The sequence below is a fragment of the Lycium ferocissimum genome, chromosome 2, assembly GCF_029784015.1.
Source record: "Lycium ferocissimum isolate CSIRO_LF1 chromosome 2, AGI_CSIRO_Lferr_CH_V1, whole genome shotgun sequence".
NCBI classification, from domain to species: domain Eukaryota; kingdom Viridiplantae; phylum Streptophyta; class Magnoliopsida; order Solanales; family Solanaceae; genus Lycium; species Lycium ferocissimum.
The window spans coordinates 41,794,307-41,814,753 of record NC_081343.1 but is presented as its reverse complement, the minus strand read 5'-3'; the positions used below and the strand labels follow the sequence as shown (position 1 = coordinate 41,814,753).

Here is a 20,447-nt window from a genome sequence, read left to right as displayed (position 1 = left end):
TTTTGAACCTTTAATCATAGTTAGTGCTTAAAAAATAATTATATTTTAGCCATTTCTTAATGCGAAAATATCATTTGAATATCGTGTCTGATGGAAACAAAAACAACTAACAGGAAACTAGCTGAAATAAGGACAAAAGCAGGGAAAAAAAAAAAAGAAAGAAAAGACAATTACTCCCTTGGTCCCAATTTATGTGGCACTAACATAGTTGAAATTTTGAGATTCAAATTTCTAAATTTTGACTGTAAATTCGGATGCAGAAGCTTTAAGTTTTTTGAAATAAAATTTATATATTTAAAAATTATATTAAAAATACTATATATCACAGTAATTAACGATTTAAAATATTTAAAAGACATATAAAAAAGTTTCGTTCAAATCAACGAAAAATTTGATTGACTCTCGAAATCCAATAAAATGGAAGAAATCCGAGTGATAAAAAGGACAAAATAAATAATAAATTCCATAAATGTCACATAAATTGAGACGGGACAAATAACGAATAAATTTGATTAAGTGTCACATAAACTGGGACGGAATGAATAAAGACTAGCATCACAAGAAAAGAAAAAAAAGATTAGGAGCACAAATAGGAAAGCAAAGAACAAATAGGAAGACGTTGAATGGGAAGTAGATTGACCTTTGGGGGTCTAATTAAGTAGGCCCTTGACCATGAAATCCAAATATTTTTCACTTTATTTGATATTTTGAAATTAGAGTCGAAGATAAAGTTATATTTGATTATAATTTATTAAAAATGAAAAATAAATTTTAATTATTTTTAAAATTTCTAATACAATTTATATTTGAAATTTTTATGATCAAACGTCATAGAGCAAAAAAAGTGACAAACGGGCCCTTAAACCCAATGAAGCCGCAGATCCCAAGTGGATACGACGTCGTTTAAGGTGTAATGAAGCAATGAAGAGATCCCGGGAGCGTGTAGATCCGAATTAGAAGTGAGAGAAAATATTGAGGGCGATGGAGACGATGGCGGATGCTGAGACAGCAAAGCCCAAGCCTCGACCAATCATCCGTCTTGGCCTCTTCCTTATTTCTCACAGTTTCCTCCTTAGGTTCTTTCTCTTTCTCCATCTAAACTAATACTGTTTTTTAACTAAGCCATATGTATGAGGCTATTGAATTGTTCCCTGATTGCATTTTGGTATGTCTTCAGTGTGGTTTGTTGCGCTGCTGGGATTTTTGCTCTCTTGCTCTTGCCTGTTCTCGCCAAAAACACCTACATTTCCGAAAATGCCCTCATGCCTGGTTAGTTACTGCTTTCATCAAAGCACAAATTCTTTCCTCAGTTCCGATCTTATAATGTTTGAGCACGAAAAATGTGAAGGCTAACTTGCCGCTATGGCATTGAGTGAGTTGATGTTCATGCAAGGTTTTTTTATTTGCTACTTTGGGATAAATTTAATTATTCAGAATGGGCTTGAACAAACTTTATAACCGACCCCAACTAATGTAGGATTGATTGACCGACTTATTCCAATCGTCCTAGATCATTAATAATCACAAAGCTTATAGAGTAGGGGCCGGGGCCTATCAATCCTTCCTCAGAATCTCGAAGCCCACTAAGGCTCTAATGTTTGAGCACAAAGGGTAACCGCATTGGCATTGAGCTCTTCCCACATTGAGTTGACAGAATTGTTCATGTTCTTAAATGTTGGTGTTCGTTCATACAAGGAATTTTGCCTCTTGGATATTGTTTCTTGGGGGGGTAGGGGGTAATAATTCTAGTTGGGTAAAGTGATTCAGTTTAAGAATGAATGGGCTTGAATAAAGTAGCATTGCATAGTCGATCCCAACTAATGTAGGATTGATATATAATTGATTGATCGACTTATTCCATTTGCAAAAAAATTGTTTTAGATCATTAATAATCCCAAATCTGATAGAGTAGGGCTCAATCATTCTCGAAAGAATATTTTAATGATGGCTCAGAATGTCCCAACTCTAGCGCTCACTGCTTCAAAAAGTCTCCCCCTTAACCGTGATTTGGACCATCATTTTGCAGGTTCTGCTAGTCCCATGCTGTCGAATGATGACGTTTCACGGGCTAGAGCATTTGTGAACAAGGTCGTTAGCTTTGATTCCAAATCTGATAGCTCAAGAATGTATGTACTTGCCTCAACATTATTTATGCCAAATATCTGTCCTCCATTAGTCCATGTTGCTTTCTTCTAATGTAGACTAGGTCCTTAGAAGAAACCAGTTGACAATTGATAATTGAACATTGTTTCCTGTGCTCACTGAGATTTTCTAATAAAAAATACGGATGTCCTTAATTCAGTGAAAACTGTACACTCTTATTATTTTTTTTGAAACTGGTACTATTAACTGCACACTCTCATTATCTCACACAGGAGTACTCTTTCGAGATGATCACATAATAAGGAATTTCCTTTTCTATTTATACTGTGTTGCCAGGGAAAGCTAGATATAGCCAAGAGTCTACGTGGTTTTCTGTACATGTTTTGTGCCCTGAATAGCATTGTGCAATTAAGGTTCTGACAATTCACACCCCTTGTTTCTTCTTTCTTCTTCTCCTGTTTGATGATGGAGCAAGACACAAACTTCAGACAATAACTTAATAGGGATGCTAACTATCAAAAAACTTAATAGGGAAGTTAGAAACTAAATGACTTCGCTGATATCTGGAAACTTTTCACCAGCATAAACCATTGTACTTATAATGAGGTGTTCAAGGGGAGTAGGAAGAGTTTATTTGAGATCACTAGTACCTTTGTAAGTCTTTGTTTCTTAATCTGTACTTTTGACAGCCTAATTCTACTCTGTATCTATAACTAAATCATTCCTTTGTTTCATGGATGTAGAGGAATTCAAGAATTGGTAGCGCAACATATTACAGATTTGGGCGGTGAAGTGAATTTTCACAAGTTCCTACCTCAAGTGAATAAGTTTAACCCCCTGCATTTTTTCTCCAGTCCTGATCAAGGAATAGTCCAGGAGAATTATACTTGTTCATCATATGGTATCAATACAGTTGGATTTATAAGAGCTCCACGTGGCGACGGGAAGGAGGCTATTGTGTTGGTGACCCCTTATAATTCTGTAAAGACCAGCACGGGTGAGGCTTTATCACTAGGCATTGCATACTCAATTTTCTCCCTGCTCACTCGAGTGACGTGGTTAGCTAAAGATATCATATGGCTTGCTGCGGATTCACAGCACGGGGAATATGCTGCAGTTGCTGCATGGCTAAGAGAGTATCATACACCATCATTTGATGGTTCTGGGAGAAGTCTATTTGAATCAAGTGCGAGTCCAATAACAGGAAGAAAGAGACACAATGATTTTCTACGTGCTGGCACAATGGCTGCTGCCCTTGTCATAAAGGTTACAGATGGCGGTGAGAAAGCAGAGAGAGATGTTCTCAATTTATATGCTGAAGCTTCCAATGGACAGATGCCAAACCTTGATCTGATAAATGTTGTGAACTATTTGGCTGTAAACGGGCAGGGATTACGGGTGAAGGTTGAGAAATTAGGGTCATTGCTTGACTCTGGGTGGTTGCGAAGTCTCGCTGAACTGTTTCACAAACTGGGCAAAGTGGTTAGAAGTTTGAATCCCCAATGGAACTTCGGTATTTCTGTTGCAGAATATATTGAAGGCACTGCTACACTTGTTAGCTCATTATATAACCAGGTATATACTTCAGTATGACACTTTTTTGTTAACACCTATGGTGTAACACTTTTACTGGTACATCTGAAAGTTAGGTATATTACTCTGTTCAAGTTGGATTTCTGATCATATGTTGCAAATGTTACTCTATTTTAGGCACTGGGTGTTCCCACAGGTCCTCATGGTGTTTTTCGAGATTATCAAGTTGATGCCATTACTATGGAAATCTCATCAAAACGTTTAGCAAACTACAAAAACAGACCAAGCGAGTTACTTTTGCAAGGTGGCAGGTCAGTATTCAATGCCCTTCCATCCCCCAGTGTTATTAAAAGCTACCTCTTAGTGACAAAAAGCATGCAAAGCGCGGGATTATTGCTTCATGGGTGAAGCCATGCACACTTTAGAGAAGTATGCGTTTAGTCAATAGAAATCGTTATAAGAAGTTGGTCAATTCTTCAAATCTCACTTTCAAATATTAAAAAGTAAAGGGAAAAATATCATTTTTCTATTTGAGTAGCAGGACTCATCTCTAATGCGTGATCCATGTTTTCTTTGTTCCTTCTATTCATCTTGAGTTTGTGACGTCTATACTTTTACTACTTATGTTCTCTACTTCTTTTGATTTACTTCTTTTTTTTTTTTTTTTTGTTGCGGGAGGGAGGGGGGACGGAATTTGATTTAGTTATTTTTTCCCTTCAAATAAATGACTTTCTTTTTCATCCAGTGTGCAAGTCCCCCTCTTCTGCTACTTTGAGTTCAGGGCTTCTCCTTTTTTTTTTTCCGACTCTTTTAGTAGATTGCTAAAGTAATCTCATATGAAATTGAGCTTAGCAAATTAATTCCTTTTGTGGTTGATTAGCTGTGCTTGAAGTTATCGTTTGACTCCCATTTGAGATCGCATGCAAATGATGTTTCTTTGAGGAGTAGATAAGTGATGTCATTCTTGTATGTTGGAGGCTTAAGTTAGTAACTTCAATTTCAGCTTAGTTATTATAAATACTAAATATGTTTGGTAATCTTTGTAGATCGTGTGCATCACTCTGAAGAAGCGCGTTCTTCACTTCATGCCATTTTTAATCTTACCCTCAAGTTATCTTACTTTTTGGAGTTAAACCTTTTTTTTTCAAGGTTTATTGTGAAGTCTTTTTAAAGGGACAAAAATGGACTCATCAAGTTTTTTTTTTTTTTTTTTTAAGAAAAAGGACAAAATGGGATAAGAAATGCTACTGGGGAGGGATGGTCATTTTAAAGTCATCCCCTAAAACAGAAAAGGGAGGGCGAATTTGGAACTCTGGAAGTGGTTTTTGGTTTGCTTATGACACAACTGATATGTCTTTCAAAATTTCTATTGCAGATTGGTTGAAGGAGTGATCCGGTCTGTAAATAATCTGCTTGAGAAGTTTCACCAGTCATTTTTTCTTTATCTTTTGACGTCTCCGAATAAATTTGTGTCGGTTGGAGTCTACATGATACCGTTTGCCTTGCTTGTTGGTCCTCTTCCGATGGTCGCAGCTTCTCTTTTCGCTGATTCTAGCAGAAGTAATTCTGGGATGGAAAACAAGATCACATCTTCTCCAGCTTCTTCTGATATCCCAGCCATCACATTTGGAACCTGGAGATGGCTTCACGCGGCCAAGACCGTGTTTATTGTCCACTTTTGGGGTGCCATTGTAGCATTACTTCCGCATTTTCTGTCCCTAGTACGAGATTCACCACCTCTGACCAACCTCTCAATCTGGATCGTCCTTTCAGCGTTCACCCTCTTGATCTTGCAAGCGATTCTGGGTTCCTCCTTTTCTCTTCCACGCAAGAACCAAACCCAAGGAATGGAATGGACTCTCTTGAAATCAGTCACAATTGCTGCTGCATGTACTGGACTTAGCATAATGTCAGTCATAAACTTTGCAACTGCAGAAATCGGAGCACTTATGCTGGTCCCTTTGTGTTTAATAGCTAGACCCTTGAGGCTCGATGCAAAAGCTAAAACCTTGAAGTCATTTATTAGGGCAGCTTGCAATGTAGTCTTGATATTTCTAGCTTTTCCTCCTGTCACTTATTATTTGTGGAAGGGAGCATTAGTAGGTCTTGACAATGCAAGCATTGGTGACTTCTGGAACTGGGTTGAGTCTCTTTGGACATGGAACAGTGCAACATACATATACATGTGTATGGTTCATCTTCCATGCTGGGTTTTGTGTGCTCATACGCTAGTGTATCCTGGTTGATGCACTGCAGTTTTCCTTTTTTTTTTTTTTTTCTTTCTGTATTTGTATACTAGAAAAATGGAATTGGGAGTGCATTTATGGTTACATCATCTTCCTTTCTTTCCAAGTGCTAGTTTGTTATAATTCTCCATATTTGTCAGATAAGCATTTGGCTTCTCAACCAGTTAACTGAATACAAATTACCATCGACTGATCTAATGATCAAGGTACTAAGGCTTGCTGCCTAGGTTTCTGCAAGATACATGTGAAAGAATCGTTTATTTAAAAAAAAAAAAAACAGTAATGGTGTGTAGTAGGACAAAAGTCCAAATTCATCTAGTGTTGCAAGAAAGTCAATTTCTGTAGTAATAATTAAACTTTTGAATAATAAGGTAACTTTACAAGATACGTCCATTTCAATATTAATCAAGTTACTTCATACATTTCAATACTAATCAAGTTGACCCACTTAGTTCCGCCGAACTAATCATACTTAGGCCAAAAGTTTAGCTACAAATTGAGTAGTATGGTATAAAGGGATCAACGACAGTGTAGGGCTCACTCCTATGGTGCAAATCTGAAACATTTTCTTTTCAAGTTCCCGCCAAATCAAAATGAGTTGTCGGGCAGTTCGGGCAGCAGCCATAATATAATAAAATAAATATTCTAAAGAAAAAAGAGAAATGAATGTGGAGATGATTGAATTGTTCTGCTTTTTGAAAATTGGGAAGGGTGTTATTCTGTTCACTGTTCATCCCACTTAGACATATTGACAAACAACATATTCTAATCCATCGGTCCCAAATTATCTGTTGCGCTTTTGAAAAGTAGTTATCTTACGTTATTTGTCATTTTAAATGTTTAAGATAAAAATTTATTATTCTTTTTTCATTTTACTCTTAGTAATAATTGTTCTTGAAGGCTAAAAAACACCTTAATTATGGGAGATGGCACATAAAGTAAAATTAAATGAAGAGAGATTATACCTTAAAACTTAAATAAGGATGAAATAGTCAAAACCTCTCCTAATAGTAATATTTTTTTTTAGGATTAACAAAATTTCGGGTCTTCTTTTTCATCTCCGATTACCCGATAATTTCTACAAGCACAAAATCCGCTTTTTATAGGACCAAAAATGCTTTCACAAAATAATTCATCTTTTTCTGATTTATTAATTTTGTAATGAAAAATATAGGGTTTTGTTACCTAATGCGTAAAGGAGAAACTTACAAGAAAGTACATTTGACCATCATTTTCTGAGTAAGTGATTGTTCCATAGGATTCCTCGAAGGCCCATATGTACACGTAACATGTCAAGTCCATAATTACCAGTCTACCCATCCTTATTAAACTACACACTTCCCTTGTCCAATGTTTATACAATTGCATTGGATTCCTCTTTCTTTCTGTCTTCTGCACCCTCAATTCACAAATTACTGTAATTTCTTTGTGATTGAGTTTATGTGAATATTTTGGTTTATTAAAAAAGTAATTGAATTCAACTTAATTTAAACCTTTTATTGTATCTTTAGTGATAAAATTTTATAGTCATACTAATCTTATAATAAGTTTAATACCACAAATTATAAGTCTATAATTTTGTATCCAGTCATATAAGGTTACATAACATGAAACGAACTGAGTAAATAGGACTTCCCTCGTTTTAAATTAGGTATCTTCCTTATCTTTTTAGTATAATAACAACAACAGCAACAACATACCCAGTGTATTCCCACAAAGTGAGTCTGGGGAGGGTAGAGTGTACGCAGACCTTACCTCTACCTTGACAATAGAGAAGTTATTTTCGATAAACTCTCGACTCAAGTAAAACAGAAACACAGCAAGACATGAAAACATACTCCGTAACAACATAAAAAAAGTTAAGAAAACTAAAGCAGAAACACAGCAAGACATGAAAACATAATCTGTAACGACATAAAAAAATAAGAAAACTAAAGCAAAAAAGACGACAAACAGTAATAGCACACAAAGAACAAGATATATGAGAATACTGAAAAAACAATAAAATACTAATCCTACTAAGAGAAATACAACTAACCTACTACTAGCCTTCTATCCTGATCCACGACCTCCAAACCCTCCTATATAGGGTCATGTCCTCGGTAAGCTAAAGATTTGCCATGTCCTGTTTAATCACTTCTCCCCTATATTTTTTTGGCCTACCTCTATCTCTCCTCCAACCCTCCATCTCCAGCCTCTCACACCTTCTCACTAGAGCATCTGTACCTCTCGTCTGAATGTGTCCGAACTATCTCAATCTCGCCTCCCGCATCTTATCAGCTACGGAGGCCACTCCCACCTTGTCCCGAATATCCTCCTTATCTTTCCTAGTAAATCCACACATCCATCTCAACATCCTCATTTCCGCAACTTGCACTTCCTTATCTTTTTAGTATGTTACAAAAATAATGTTTGTTTTTATATTTGGTAACTCTTTAAGTTTAATATTCTTGATTGTACGTTTAAGGTCATTAGATTCATAAGGTATTTTGATAAATTGCACACATATATATTTAGTTTAAGATCATAAAATTAAAATACTTCTCATATTTTTTTAAAAAAAATCGGTGTCTAGTCCAACTAAAATACTCAAATTGAAAGGGGGTAAAAAGTGGAGTAATAAATTTCTAGTACGAGCAATAATCCCCACCCAAAACTATTTCATCTCCATGAGAAGGAAAGATGAGGCCCAATGGTCACGAAATATCAATGTGCATGTTTTCTTTGTCTACTTGAGCACTGTTGATTTATAACTCTCTTAGACCAATCAGTACGATCTTAATCCTTGTATGTCTACTGTAGTTTACAGAATAGGATGGATTGCTGTTTGACCAAGATGCAAATTAACTCTATACGTCTTTCTTCTTTGGCTAAATTCACCTTTGTGAACGTCCCCACACGGAAACAGATAGTCATTGATGAAACCCTACTGTCCACTTAAACCAAACGTATTGAATGAGGTGAATGAAACTCCTATCTTTAGTGTTGATTTAGCTAAGTTAAAATTCCTGATCAATTAAGTGCATATATAAAAGTAATTAAGCTGTTACTAAATAGTTACCTCAAAAACTGTTTTCTTTCAAGAATCCAATACTATAATGTAAATGGTGAGGCCTAACAGAATCTAATAAATGTAAGTTGCGTAATTGCTTGAACGACTTTCTGTCTATGACGAGGTTCATAACGTAGAAAAAGGGTGTGTATAATTCCATCAAATTTCCTTAAATCGTCCTAATATTTCTTCTCTTTCTAGAAGATTAGCGACAAATTACAAAGATAAGCGAGAAGGGTTTTTCTGAAATAACTTGAGGCTTGAGATACAAAAATGTTACTATTGGCCACTCAAATTGGGCCCTAAATTATAAGGTGGTGGAGTAAGTAGTAGATTCATTATTGGAGAGAGTAGCAAAGTAACCAAAGTTTTAAGTACATTAATATCTCTTTTATGAACACTACTAATTATCCTCTTGATGAACTTTTTTCGGTTGAAGATAAGATTAAAGAAGAGTGGGACAGAGAGTTTCTTTTGGCTGCATCTGGTGCTCCCCACGAGGTAACAATTCACACTTATCCTAAAGTTCCATTTTTATTCATCCATTGAAAATCATCAACGTCATGCGTACTGAATTCAACTTGCACTTTTTGGATTTAGTAATCAGGGTAACGATTTTTTTTCTATTAGCGTAATCTAGTTTTAGTTTTATCTACAAGTATTATTCGTAATTCCCTTTTAGGTGATCGGTGGGGAATTAATGTTTATTGAAAAGGTTTAGTTAATTCCATTGCCGAAAAATTATATTGTGTACATAAGTAAAATAAGTTGTTCATGTGTATATATGTCTAGTACTAAATTTTCTGGCTAGATACAAAACAAATACATATTTTAATCTCTTTGATAAAACTTTGCCTCCGCAAAAATTTTGTAATGTCACCATATAAAAGTTTAGCTCTTTGAAATTAAACAATGTTTTAGTCAATCGAAAACACTAACAAGAATCTGACAAAGTAACGTACAACTTTTGTTACTATTGCAGATTATAAATTTACTTTGCTAAGCTTTTCTGATCCCTAGGATAGTACTTTCTTTAATCTTTATTTTAGGCTGAATTAAGGAGAACCTTACATTGGGAGAAGTTCTTTCTTTATCTACTTTAATAGACTAAGAGTCTGTTTGGATTGACTTATTCTAAGTGCTTTTAAGCACTTTTGTAGTGATTGAGTAAAATAAAAAAATACTTTTAAGCTTTTATTTTTAAGTTAAAATGACAAAAATAAGCCAAATGTCATAAATCAATCCAAACGGGCCTTAATCACTTTAATTGGCTGGTCATGCACACAAATAAAATAGTGTCTAACTCACTTTAATTGGGTAATTTGGCATGTTAAGTCAATCCTCTAATGAGCGCTGATGTGACAATATATTTGGAGTATACAAGAAAGGTAAAACTTACCCAATAATCGAACTAAAGGCAAACTTTTCTTTGTCCTAAAAGTGGTGTGTATTAATTTCAATGTGTACCAATAACAATAGTTTATTCTTACCCCACATAGGATTCTCTTACACTACCCCTCCATTATGCATCTGTTTGTCTTTTAATTACCAGTGACGCATTTTTACGAGGAGAAATTGGAGTTGCCAATTTAGATTTCATGTTTCGTGGGGACATGTTAAAAGTGGGACATAGAAAGACTAAAGAGGCTATTTTTCGAAGAAGATAGCCGATGAAGGTACTTGGGAGCCAAGGAAAGATACACTTTAATTTTTCTTTTTCATTTCTTTCTTAAAGAAAAAAAAAAGATACGTTTATACTATTTGAAAATTCGTTATATTCAAAAATTTTATATTACCTTTAGTGACATGATTTTTGTAGTTATAAAAATGTTACGACATGGAGAGTACAACATAGTAGCAATAAAAGAGATGATTCAAATGTTAAGAGAGATTGATTAATCAATTTGGTGAAGGAAGCATCCGTGCAGCATCTCTCAGCTATGAAAAAGATTTTACCTTTAGTAATTTGGATGTATTCGGCCAACTTTTGTTGTTTTCCTATGCTTTAAAAATCCACGTGCGTCTGCTTGTTTAGGTTTGAAAAACGAGAGTTTCAAAATTGAAGTAGGTGAAAAAACAAAGAAAATGAAGAAAAAAATAGTACAGTATGAAATTAGGATGGGATTGTATGTCAAAAAAACAAATTAGGAGTTATTATTATTTTTTTTATTTTTTTTGTGAGGGCAACTGGGCAAGAAGAAACTGAACCATCATGGAGCACCTAAATTTTTATTGTTCAACCAGTTTACGTATAGAAACAATGAAACTAGAGAGCAAAAAATCTTGCTAAGGAGCCGTTTGGAAATGATTCGAAACCATGAGATGAAATCATGTTCGGACATGCAATTTGAATTTCTCAAGTTATATTTTTTTTATAGACATAAAAAGCCCACAAGTTGTGAAAACTATCAAAACTTTCCCAATTCTTATACAATCTTACCAAATGAGCAAGTCATAGTTCTTAACAAAATTAATACGCTATTAGAAGGCCTTTTTAAAAAATACAACATAAATTGATCAAACTTTAGTTCAATAAAAAGGAAAATTTAACATGAATAGTAATGTAACTACTCTTTAATATAATCCTCCCACGTGGTACGAACATAAATAACGGTTGGTAGAAGTTAATGAGGTTGGTAAATAATTAGGGAGATTAGTTGTTAAAAATATCTACCAAGGTAGGGGTAAAGTTTGCGTACTGACTCTCTCTAGGACCTGCGTTGTGGGATTGATAGGTATGTTGTTGTTGTATCTACCAACTTACGAATTTTTTTTTTATAAAATATAAACTTATGAGTCAAGTTTTACATTTAAAAATTTTGAAATCATAATTTGAAATCCCAAATCATGCCTTTTTGGATGATTTGGAATTTCATCCCATGAGATGAAATCGCATGTCCAAACACAGATTTCACGTATTTCATCTCATGACATGAAATCGCATGTCCAAACACCTACTAATTAAGATGCACTTTTAAAACCAATTTACATAAATAATGAAAACAGAAGTAAAAAGTCTTGCAAATTGGGATATATTTTCTTGAACCAGTTTACACAAAGAAACAAGAATAACAGAAACAAAAGTCCTGCAAATTGAGATACATTCCTTTTACCTGCTTACATGAAGAAAAAGGGCAAAAAGAAAAGCAATTTTTTTTTTTTTTTGCAAATTGAGATACTACATATTTAGAACCAGTTCAGTGTTCATACATAGAAACAAGAAGAGTAGAAAGCAAAGAAATCTTGCAAATCGGGATATACTTCAAACAAGGAAATTAAAGAAGAAAACAAAGAGTCTTGCAACTTGAGATTTTTCATTTCCTCATTAGAGAAAAAGAACTACATACTACACTAACTATTTTGCAGAAACCATATCTAAGCTTGTATATTACATTATCACCATCAACTTAAATCTAACTCCTAACCTAATAAAACCTACCAAACTCAAAAACACAACATAACAGAAGCAAAAGGGCTACTTTTTTGTCCCTTTCACTCATATGAACTTAACTAGCTCTCTCCACATGACGTATAAATACAGATTCAAGATCAGGTGGATTAAAAAACTCCCTAGCACTATTATAATGACACGTGGATTTTGGCCTGCGTTTCATTGGTGCTGGTGGACAAGGAAGTCTTTCAGGTATTCTTGAATTTCTTGCAGTTGGTGTTGTTGAACATTCTTCTTCTTCATCTTCACAATCTTCTCTTGTTGGTTTAGTTGAAATTGGTCTCAAAGGTGCAAGAATTGTAATTCCAGCAATTACCCATTTCTTGTTTTCTTCTTTGGTTACTTCCATTTGGTTCTTTTTTGAAAATCCCATCTTTTAACAAACCCCAAATTGCAAAAAAATGATCTTGCTTGCTTTAAAGATTCAAACTTTGTCAATTATCAAAGAAAAATATGTGGAAACTAAGACAACATAGGACTAAGACAGAGGATATCCAAGGAACTGAAAGATGTTTTTTTTTTCTTTTTTGGGCTGAAAGGTAGGAAACAAAAGAAGAAGAATTAACCAAAAGGGTCTTTCTTGATTTTCAGATTTTGGACCAAAAAAAAATCACTAGTAGAGATGAGAGGAAAAAAGGGGGAAATGTAAAGACTTTGAATGAAAGGAAATGAGGGGGAAAGTTGGAGAGGAGATTGAACTTTGAAGCAATTATTAGAGAAAATTATGAGAGTAGGATATTCATAAAGAATCTTATTAAATATATCAAAGATTTTTTTTTTTTTTTGAAAGAGTGGGCTGCCCGTGGAATTTCGGGCAGACGGGCAACTGGAAATTTAGATATTTGGCGCCAGTTTTTTGGTGTGTAGAAAGCAACGGCTCTCTTTCCCGCCAATGTTAGATTTTTAGTTTCCGGTTTTACCCCTCTTTTGGATCATTATTTTCTGTTGGATGCCACTGCGGCCCAAATCCACTCGTGCTTGAGCCCCTCAAAAGGCCTTTTAGGGGTCGTTTGGTAGATAGTCGAAATTATCCCGGGATTATATTTATCCTATCTATTGGAATTATTTTATACCATCTAAAAGATGGTACAAAATAATCCTAGTATAAGTGCGATAAGAAGGTATAAGCTGGGATATCCCAGTACTAATTTTTGTACCATGTTTGATACAAGGTATAAATTTATCCCAGGATAAATTTATACCTTCTACAAAACATGGTATAAAAATTAGTGCTGGGATAGCCCTGCTTATACCTTCTACCAAATGACCCCTTACGATTCCGCCGCCATGTTGGCGTCATTTTGCCCGCTTAAATTTGTAGGTAAATAAATGAATATAAAGAAAACATAATTTTTTTATTTTTTTTTATAACTTGTGAAATCATATGTTATGATATTTTTTATTTTTTCTGGTAAACCGTAAATATTGCCATTATCTCACAAAAAATCCAATACACCTACAGAGCTCCTAGATTCAAAAGCCACCTCCTAGAAGGGTACTCTTTCCTCTAAGCCTCCAACTGCTCCACTAGTTACAAAAATTGTTGAATCAAACTAATGCACCTATTAGCCTTCCTAGATCCTCTATATTTTGCTACTCTGCTTACAAATTCTGTTATGATATTTTTATGCGTATAAAATCATATCATTACAACAACAACATACCCAGTGTAATCTCACAAAGTGGGGTCTGAGAGGATAGAGTGTACGCAGACTTTACCCCTATTTTGAAAGGTAAAGAAGTTGTTTTCGATAGACCTCAGTTCAAGAAAAATAATTCAAAGCAGTTTGGGAAAAAGATAAAGCAATATCAAAATGGGTCCCAAAAAAAAAAGTAACAATAACTACAATAAAATTTTAAGAACAAATAAGAAGTTTAAAATTAAATTATTTTTAAATATATAAATCTACTATTTTTTAACAGGTTAAAAAGAAGGGAAAAGGGTCAAAAACACCCCGCTACTTTGGAAAAAGGGCTAAAAATATCCTCCAAACTTATTTTGGGTCAAAAATACCCCTCCCATCCTTAAAGTTTTCAAATATATCCCTGTCTTGACGGAAATTATCCCCCAAAATAACTCGAAATCATTTTTGAAACCATCTATCATTTAAACCAAGCCAACTAAATAATAACCCATAAAATTCCCTTATTCCCCCAATACGTAGGTTTGAAGTTTGAGGGAATTGGGGAATAAAGAGATCTTATGGGTTATTATTTAGTTGGGTCGGGTTAAATGATTAACGAGTTTAAATAATGATTTCGGGTTATTTTGGGGGATAATTTCCGTCAAGACAGCAGTATATTTGAAAACTTTAAGGATGAGAGGATATTTTTGATCCAAAATAAGTTCGGAGGATATTTTTAGCCATTTTTCTAAAGTAGAGAGGTATTTTTGACCCTTTTCCCTAAAAAGAAAGACAATTTATATGTAAAATAAAATAAAGACAATAATTGATTAACTTAAAGAATATACATATTCCCCTCCAATAAGTTAAACTATATTGAAAAAATAAAATATTCTACACTGCAAAAGGGTATGTACTCTGTATAATGTTAATCCTTTTACTAAATCTTCTAGAAAATGGTACACTAAAAAAATTCAAACTAAATTCAGTTTTTCAGTGTAGATAGGTTAAAAGAAACAAGGTTGTCAAGGGAATCCTTGATCTTTTAAAAATTGATTGTTCCTGAAAATGCCCAACTTGCTCATTCAATCATGTCAAGTCAAGTTCCATAATTTGCTTGCAGATTATTATTGATCCTTACTTAAACGTAAGTTTGAGTGTCAATTTAAAACTCAGCAATAGTATAAGTCATTTCAGATGTCCATATCCAATATATGTTGACAAGCTTTTCATTTGTCCTTAATTTGAAATTAAAATACTATAGTTCAGCCTCGGATACCTTACAGTATATTCTTTTGGATCACATTGGCTGTTTTTCTCCTGTAGGGCCCGCAAGCCCACCTTTGTTGACCGCATATCAATGCTAAATCAATTCAATGAATGAATAATCATCTTGGCTTTTTCTTTTATTTTTTATCGTTCATTCCCATTCCTAAATCAACCATACTCTGTTGGTCCATTGCATTACAGAAACGAGTTTGGTAATCACATTAATGACTTTTTACTGAAATTAATAGAGTCCAATGAGAAACTTATAGTACAATGAAAGAGGACTTTTTAAAGATCCCACAGTCTAATTAGTTTCCAGGTTCGCTCCTCTAGACATGCATGCATATAGGATTCATATTCTAATAGAAGGTAGTTGTACTATAAGGACGGGACAGAATTTTACACTATCAAGTTACATTTACGCGTTCAACCTTATATGGAGAATTGTATATTCTCTTCACCCCTGATCCCTCTCAAGCCCAAATCCGGACATATTTTTTTGTTCGGGATTTATTATCCGGTCTGGAGCGTGATTCATGGACTGGGGGCATTTTTCACCCCCATCGGTTCGGGACCTGTCAATTGGTCGGGGGGCATTCTGCCCCCTTTTTTCCCTTGGAGCCCAAATCGGATCGGGCCTGAGACTGGCTCTGATACCATGTCAAATTAGAGATTGGACCTAACTCACACGCCAAAAGCTTCACTCAAAGGGAGGAGGATTGCCCAAGTCTTATAAGGAGCCCAGAGTTCTCATCCGTCACTGATGTGGTATATTCTCTTCATATATCTTATTTAGAGTAATCTAACTAATCATATAAAGGTTTCTTTACATTATTAGTTAATATAAAGTTAAACTCCTATGAGAATAACTATCACAAAGGCATACAGTTTAGTGCTATTATGGGGAGTTCCCACACGACAGATGAGGTTCAGTTTTCATTGTTTCCATTCGTCTTAATATAGTTTTTCTCCTTCTATGTAATGTATTGGTGTCATTTGGCCTGTATACATTAGAATTTATATTTATAGCCTTTTTGTATTTTTTTTGCTACTCTTATTTTTTATTTTGTTTTTGTAGCACTATATCAGTTGTAAAGACAGTTCGACAAATTTCTCAATATTTTTAAAATATTAAATCATATAAAAAAAATTGTAAGTTAGAAAATAACATTTTTCTCAAAGTATATTTAGTCTTCATTTCTACAAACAAATGCCCTCACCAATATTCTTCTCCTTTTTATTATACTGAAATTTTAGGGGTCAAAGTCTTTAATAATTCAAATTGAGTTTTACCTTATGTTGGATTACTTGAATTTTTTTTTTCTCAGTTAAACTTATATTGACTAACCCATTTTTGAAAATAATAATATTAATGATATGCAAGTAATATAAAAAATATTTGATGCAACAAATTGTTGTATGATGACATCAATGAAGTTAACTTATTACTAAAGATAGCACTTAAAATTAAATAAATAAAAGTCTTGATATGACGAAATATTTTTGTAGGTGTTCCTTCAAATTAAATCCCATAAAAGAAATTGAAAAGTTAATGAAATTATTTGTTTTTCTTACTTTAATCTTTCCTTTTTGAAAAAAAAGCATGTTAAGAAATGATATATTTTTTATTTTTTCTTAATTTAGTTTATATTTGAAGAAATTTATATTGTAATTTCTTAAACGTATATGTAGTTTTAGTATTTGATGTTTAACTAACCATTTGTCCTAAATTATATAAAACGTTGATTATCTCCTCTTTTGTATATCCAGAAAATCACTCTCGTTTGCAATTATTTAGTATTTTCATTATTTGGAGAGCTAAACTGTATTTTTTAATTACTCTTTTCAATTATTTTTAGTTGTATATAAAAAATAATTTTTAATTGTATAATTAAGCATGTACTAAGGTAGAAAGAGAATGTTACGATAATTTTTTTACTTGTCTATAATAAATTTTATAGGAAAAAAATAATTTAAAATAAGTATAATAATCATTTCCACATAAAGGAAAGACACAAATTTTTGGATCAATTTTAAATTTGGTTGAATAAATAATTTTTTTGTAGTGCCACTATCACCTTTTTCACATCATCACCCTTTTTAGCATTAAAAAGGCTCATATAGCTATTCAAATTTATCAAAATAGGTGAGAACTTGCAATGTAATTAAAGCGTCAATTAATGATAAAATGGAAAAAAAAATTCTTGTGATGACTACAAAAGTTGGAGATTCTCCCTTATATATAATAGTAATATAATTTTATTTTTTAAAATACACCAGCAGCTGCTCGAAAACTGTCAAGTATCAATGAGTTGGTAGGGCAAAAGCTTAACGTACAAGTAAATATATAGACTAATCGTATCAAGTTGGACCAAACCATGAGCCATTCATTCAAAATAGAAGACAATACCATGGCCTAGTGAACGTAACACTTGACTGACTAATGTCATTTTCCGAACGAGACATCGGTCATGTCTCTTTGTTTGAGATGAATACATACTTTATTGTAAGATGTTTGCTTCAAGTCAGGAAAATTGAAAGGTCAAAGAACTATATGGTTAATTATGTGAAATGTATTTTACCTTTTACTTGATGTACGTAATTGTGTTCTCCTTTCTCCAACCCATTTTCACTTTTCATTCTGGTTGTCATGTCTGACCGACCTATAATCGATCAAACCGGTGAAACGTCTGTGTTTTCTTTTTCTCTTTTTTCCCTCTTAGGGCTATTGTTGTATTTTAGGAAACAAGTGATAAAAGCACAAACATTAGAACAAAAATATTTGTTTACGTTGATCCATCAAAAGGAAGACAAAACCACATGTATGTTCGTTTTGATTAAGACTAATTAATCTAACTGCTTTTTGCAGCTTTGCACCTGAATTGATGCATCCACTGTCCATTAATCGTGGTCCTATTTGCAAAATCTTTCTTTCCCTTTTTTTTAAAAAAAAAAAAAATCTTTTACCTTGATCATTTCAGTTGAAGGTTGAGAGACAGAAAACTAACGCAAGAATGAAAAGGCCTGCATGAATAGCAAAGGTCAGATCGTGTCCTATTTATAGTCAAGTACATGTGTGAAACTGACAATACAAACTACAACATAACTCTATAATTATATTTACAATAATATCCTTGTCACCCTCCCTCAATCTGAAGAGGAGGAACGAACATGAAGATTGACAAGAAATTCCTTGAATTTTGTAACAGAGATAGCTTTCGTAAAAACATCTGCAAGCTGTTGTGAGGTGGGAACATGAGAAACAGTAAGGTCACCCGGGCTAATTTTCTCACGAATAAAATGATAGTCCAAAGCGACATGTTTTGATCTAGAGTGAAAGACTGGATTGTGTGCGAGATGGATGGCACCAATATTATCACATTTTGCAAGGATAGGAGTGCGAAGATAAACACCCAAGTCCCGTAAGAGAAATTGTAGCCATGTAGCATCAGTAGTTGCTACAGCGAGAGCACGATATTCAGTGTTATACCCCATTTAAACGGGCCAAATTAGAGTACAACATATTGGTGATTCCTATATTGTTTTTTTTTTTTTAGGAGTCGCCACCTAATTAATTTTAAGGTGAATTAGGGCACCTAATTATTAACTAAGGTAAAGCTAACTATACCTCCGTTAAAGGTCTGCTTAATTTTAAATCTAGGTAAGGGTTCTAATTATCCTGAAGGGAAGGGGTTAGGCATCCTCTAGGACCCGTTAAATACGGTTTACCGGCCAGATTTAGGTTAACTAATTAAGATTAGATATAATATTTAGATTTTAAGAAAAATGGCTTGTAAGTGTTGCTGAGATTTTAAAGGAAATATAATAATGCCGTCTAAACTAACTTATAGAAAAATATAGTAATTTGCATAAAGGAAATGCTTTTAAAATGGGACTTATAAATGCTGTTAAAACTTAAAATGAAAATAGTAATGTTATCTTAAAATAAGACTTATAGAAAATATAATATTTTGCATAAAAGAATAAGACTTACAAATATTGTTACGGCTCTTAAATATAATAAAGCCATCTAAAATAAAGACTTATAGGAAATAATTTATGTAAAAGGTTTTAAATAAAAACTTATATATGTTGCTAAAAAATATAATAATGCTATTGAAAACAAGGTTCATAAAATATAATAACTTGCTTATAATTAGCTTTTAGCAAAATATGAATTTCATGTAAATTTATATCAATATGGAGATGTAGAGATTCCTAGATTTATCTCTTTAAAACGTGTTGTAAGGGGGCCTAAGTTCCTTTCCCTTTTATTACTCTTTTATTAACTATGCTTGATTAAAAACGCGTGATTAAATCAAATTTGCAATACTTAAATATATATTTTGCATATCCACGGTATTTCAAATCTCTAAGATGATGAAGAAACAAAAAAAACAATTCTCTAATTCAAAGCACGTATTCTCGTTATTGAAAATCAATGATTCTAGTAAAGATAAATATTATAAATAACTTAAATAATTTAAAAAAAAAACACTATAGATAACGTAAATAATTTAAGATAAATATTATAGATATGTAAATGATTTTAACGTAAGAAACGAAGCTCATGGAATTAACTATTAATTTCCCCTTTAAATTAACTACCCACTATACTAAACTGACCCGCTAATTTACTAGAATTCATCTAAGTTAAGTAAACAAAACAAAATAAGAGGTGAGTTGCGTAATACAAATTAAAAGCATGCAATAGAATAAAAAGGGGCAAATAATGTCAAATGGGCCAGCCCGTTTGGGACTGCTGGATTCATTTGCTGCTGGGCTTCGGCCCAATAATAATGCTGCTGCGGATCTGTTTTGCTACTGTTGGGCCTCGGCCCAACAGAGGTTTTATGCGAAAAACTGCTGCGGATGAGCTGGACGCGGAAAAGATTTCGTTGGGCTTTTAATGACACCGAATATGGGAGACGAACGAGTCCCTCGGACTCGTATACGGTGGTCATGCAAAAAAAATGAAAGGAAAAGGATTTGTATCTAATCCATGAAAAGTTAAATATATAAAATGTAAACTTAAGACAATTCAATAGATTATGTATATATATTGTATATTCAAGTATACCTCATGTATACACGTTCGCTAGGGATATATAGAAGGTTAATATTGGAAAGCTTTTCGCCCCGTCTTCCGATGTTGCACAAGTTCCAAG

The 20,447-nt window shown here is 33.5% G+C and overlaps 2 protein-coding genes across 3 annotated transcripts; one reads left to right on the top strand and one right to left on the bottom strand.

Annotated features, from left to right (window-relative positions):
• The first annotated feature begins 902 nt into the window (after positions 1–902).
• On the top strand, positions 903–5,988 carry LOC132037948 (uncharacterized). 2 transcript variants are annotated; one of them, XM_059428650.1, is made up of 6 exons: positions 903–1,076; positions 1,178–1,269; positions 2,027–2,126; positions 2,847–3,678; positions 3,814–3,947; positions 5,012–5,988. In XM_059428650.1, the coding sequence occupies exons 1-6, from the start codon at positions 982–984 to the stop codon at positions 5,880–5,882; spliced, it is 2,124 nt and encodes a 707-aa protein (XP_059284633.1). In that variant the 5' UTR covers positions 903–981; the 3' UTR covers positions 5,883–5,988. The 2 variants fall into 2 exon arrangements, with proteins under 2 accessions (XP_059284633.1, XP_059284644.1); XM_059428661.1 differs by lacking the exons at positions 903–1,076; positions 1,178–1,269 and adding an exon at positions 2,685–2,757 and having other exon boundaries at positions 2,048–2,126.
• Positions 5,989–12,226: 6,238 nt separating this feature from the next.
• Positions 12,227–13,123, bottom strand: LOC132048063 (cyclin-dependent protein kinase inhibitor SMR6-like). Its single transcript, XM_059439003.1, has one exon. The coding sequence runs from the start codon at positions 12,756–12,758 to the stop codon at positions 12,441–12,443; it is 318 nt and encodes a 105-aa protein (XP_059294986.1). The 5' UTR covers positions 12,759–13,123; the 3' UTR covers positions 12,227–12,440.
• Positions 13,124–20,447: the final 7,324 nt, after the last annotated feature.

Coding starts and splice junctions, on each gene's coding strand:
- LOC132048063 (XM_059439003.1), bottom strand. CDS start 12,758: ATGGGATTTTCAAAAAAGAACCAAATGGAAGTAACCAAAGAAGAAAAC.
- LOC132037948 (XM_059428650.1), top strand. CDS start 982: ATGGAGACGATGGCGGATGCTGAGACAGCAAAGCCCAAGCCTCGACCA. Junction 1,270..2,026: donor CGAAAATGCCCTCATGCCTG/GTTAGTTACTGC, acceptor ATCATTTTGCAG/GTTCTGCTAGTCCCATGCTG. Junction 3,948..5,011: donor TTACTTTTGCAAGGTGGCAG/GTCAGTATTCAA, acceptor TTTCTATTGCAG/ATTGGTTGAAGGAGTGATCC.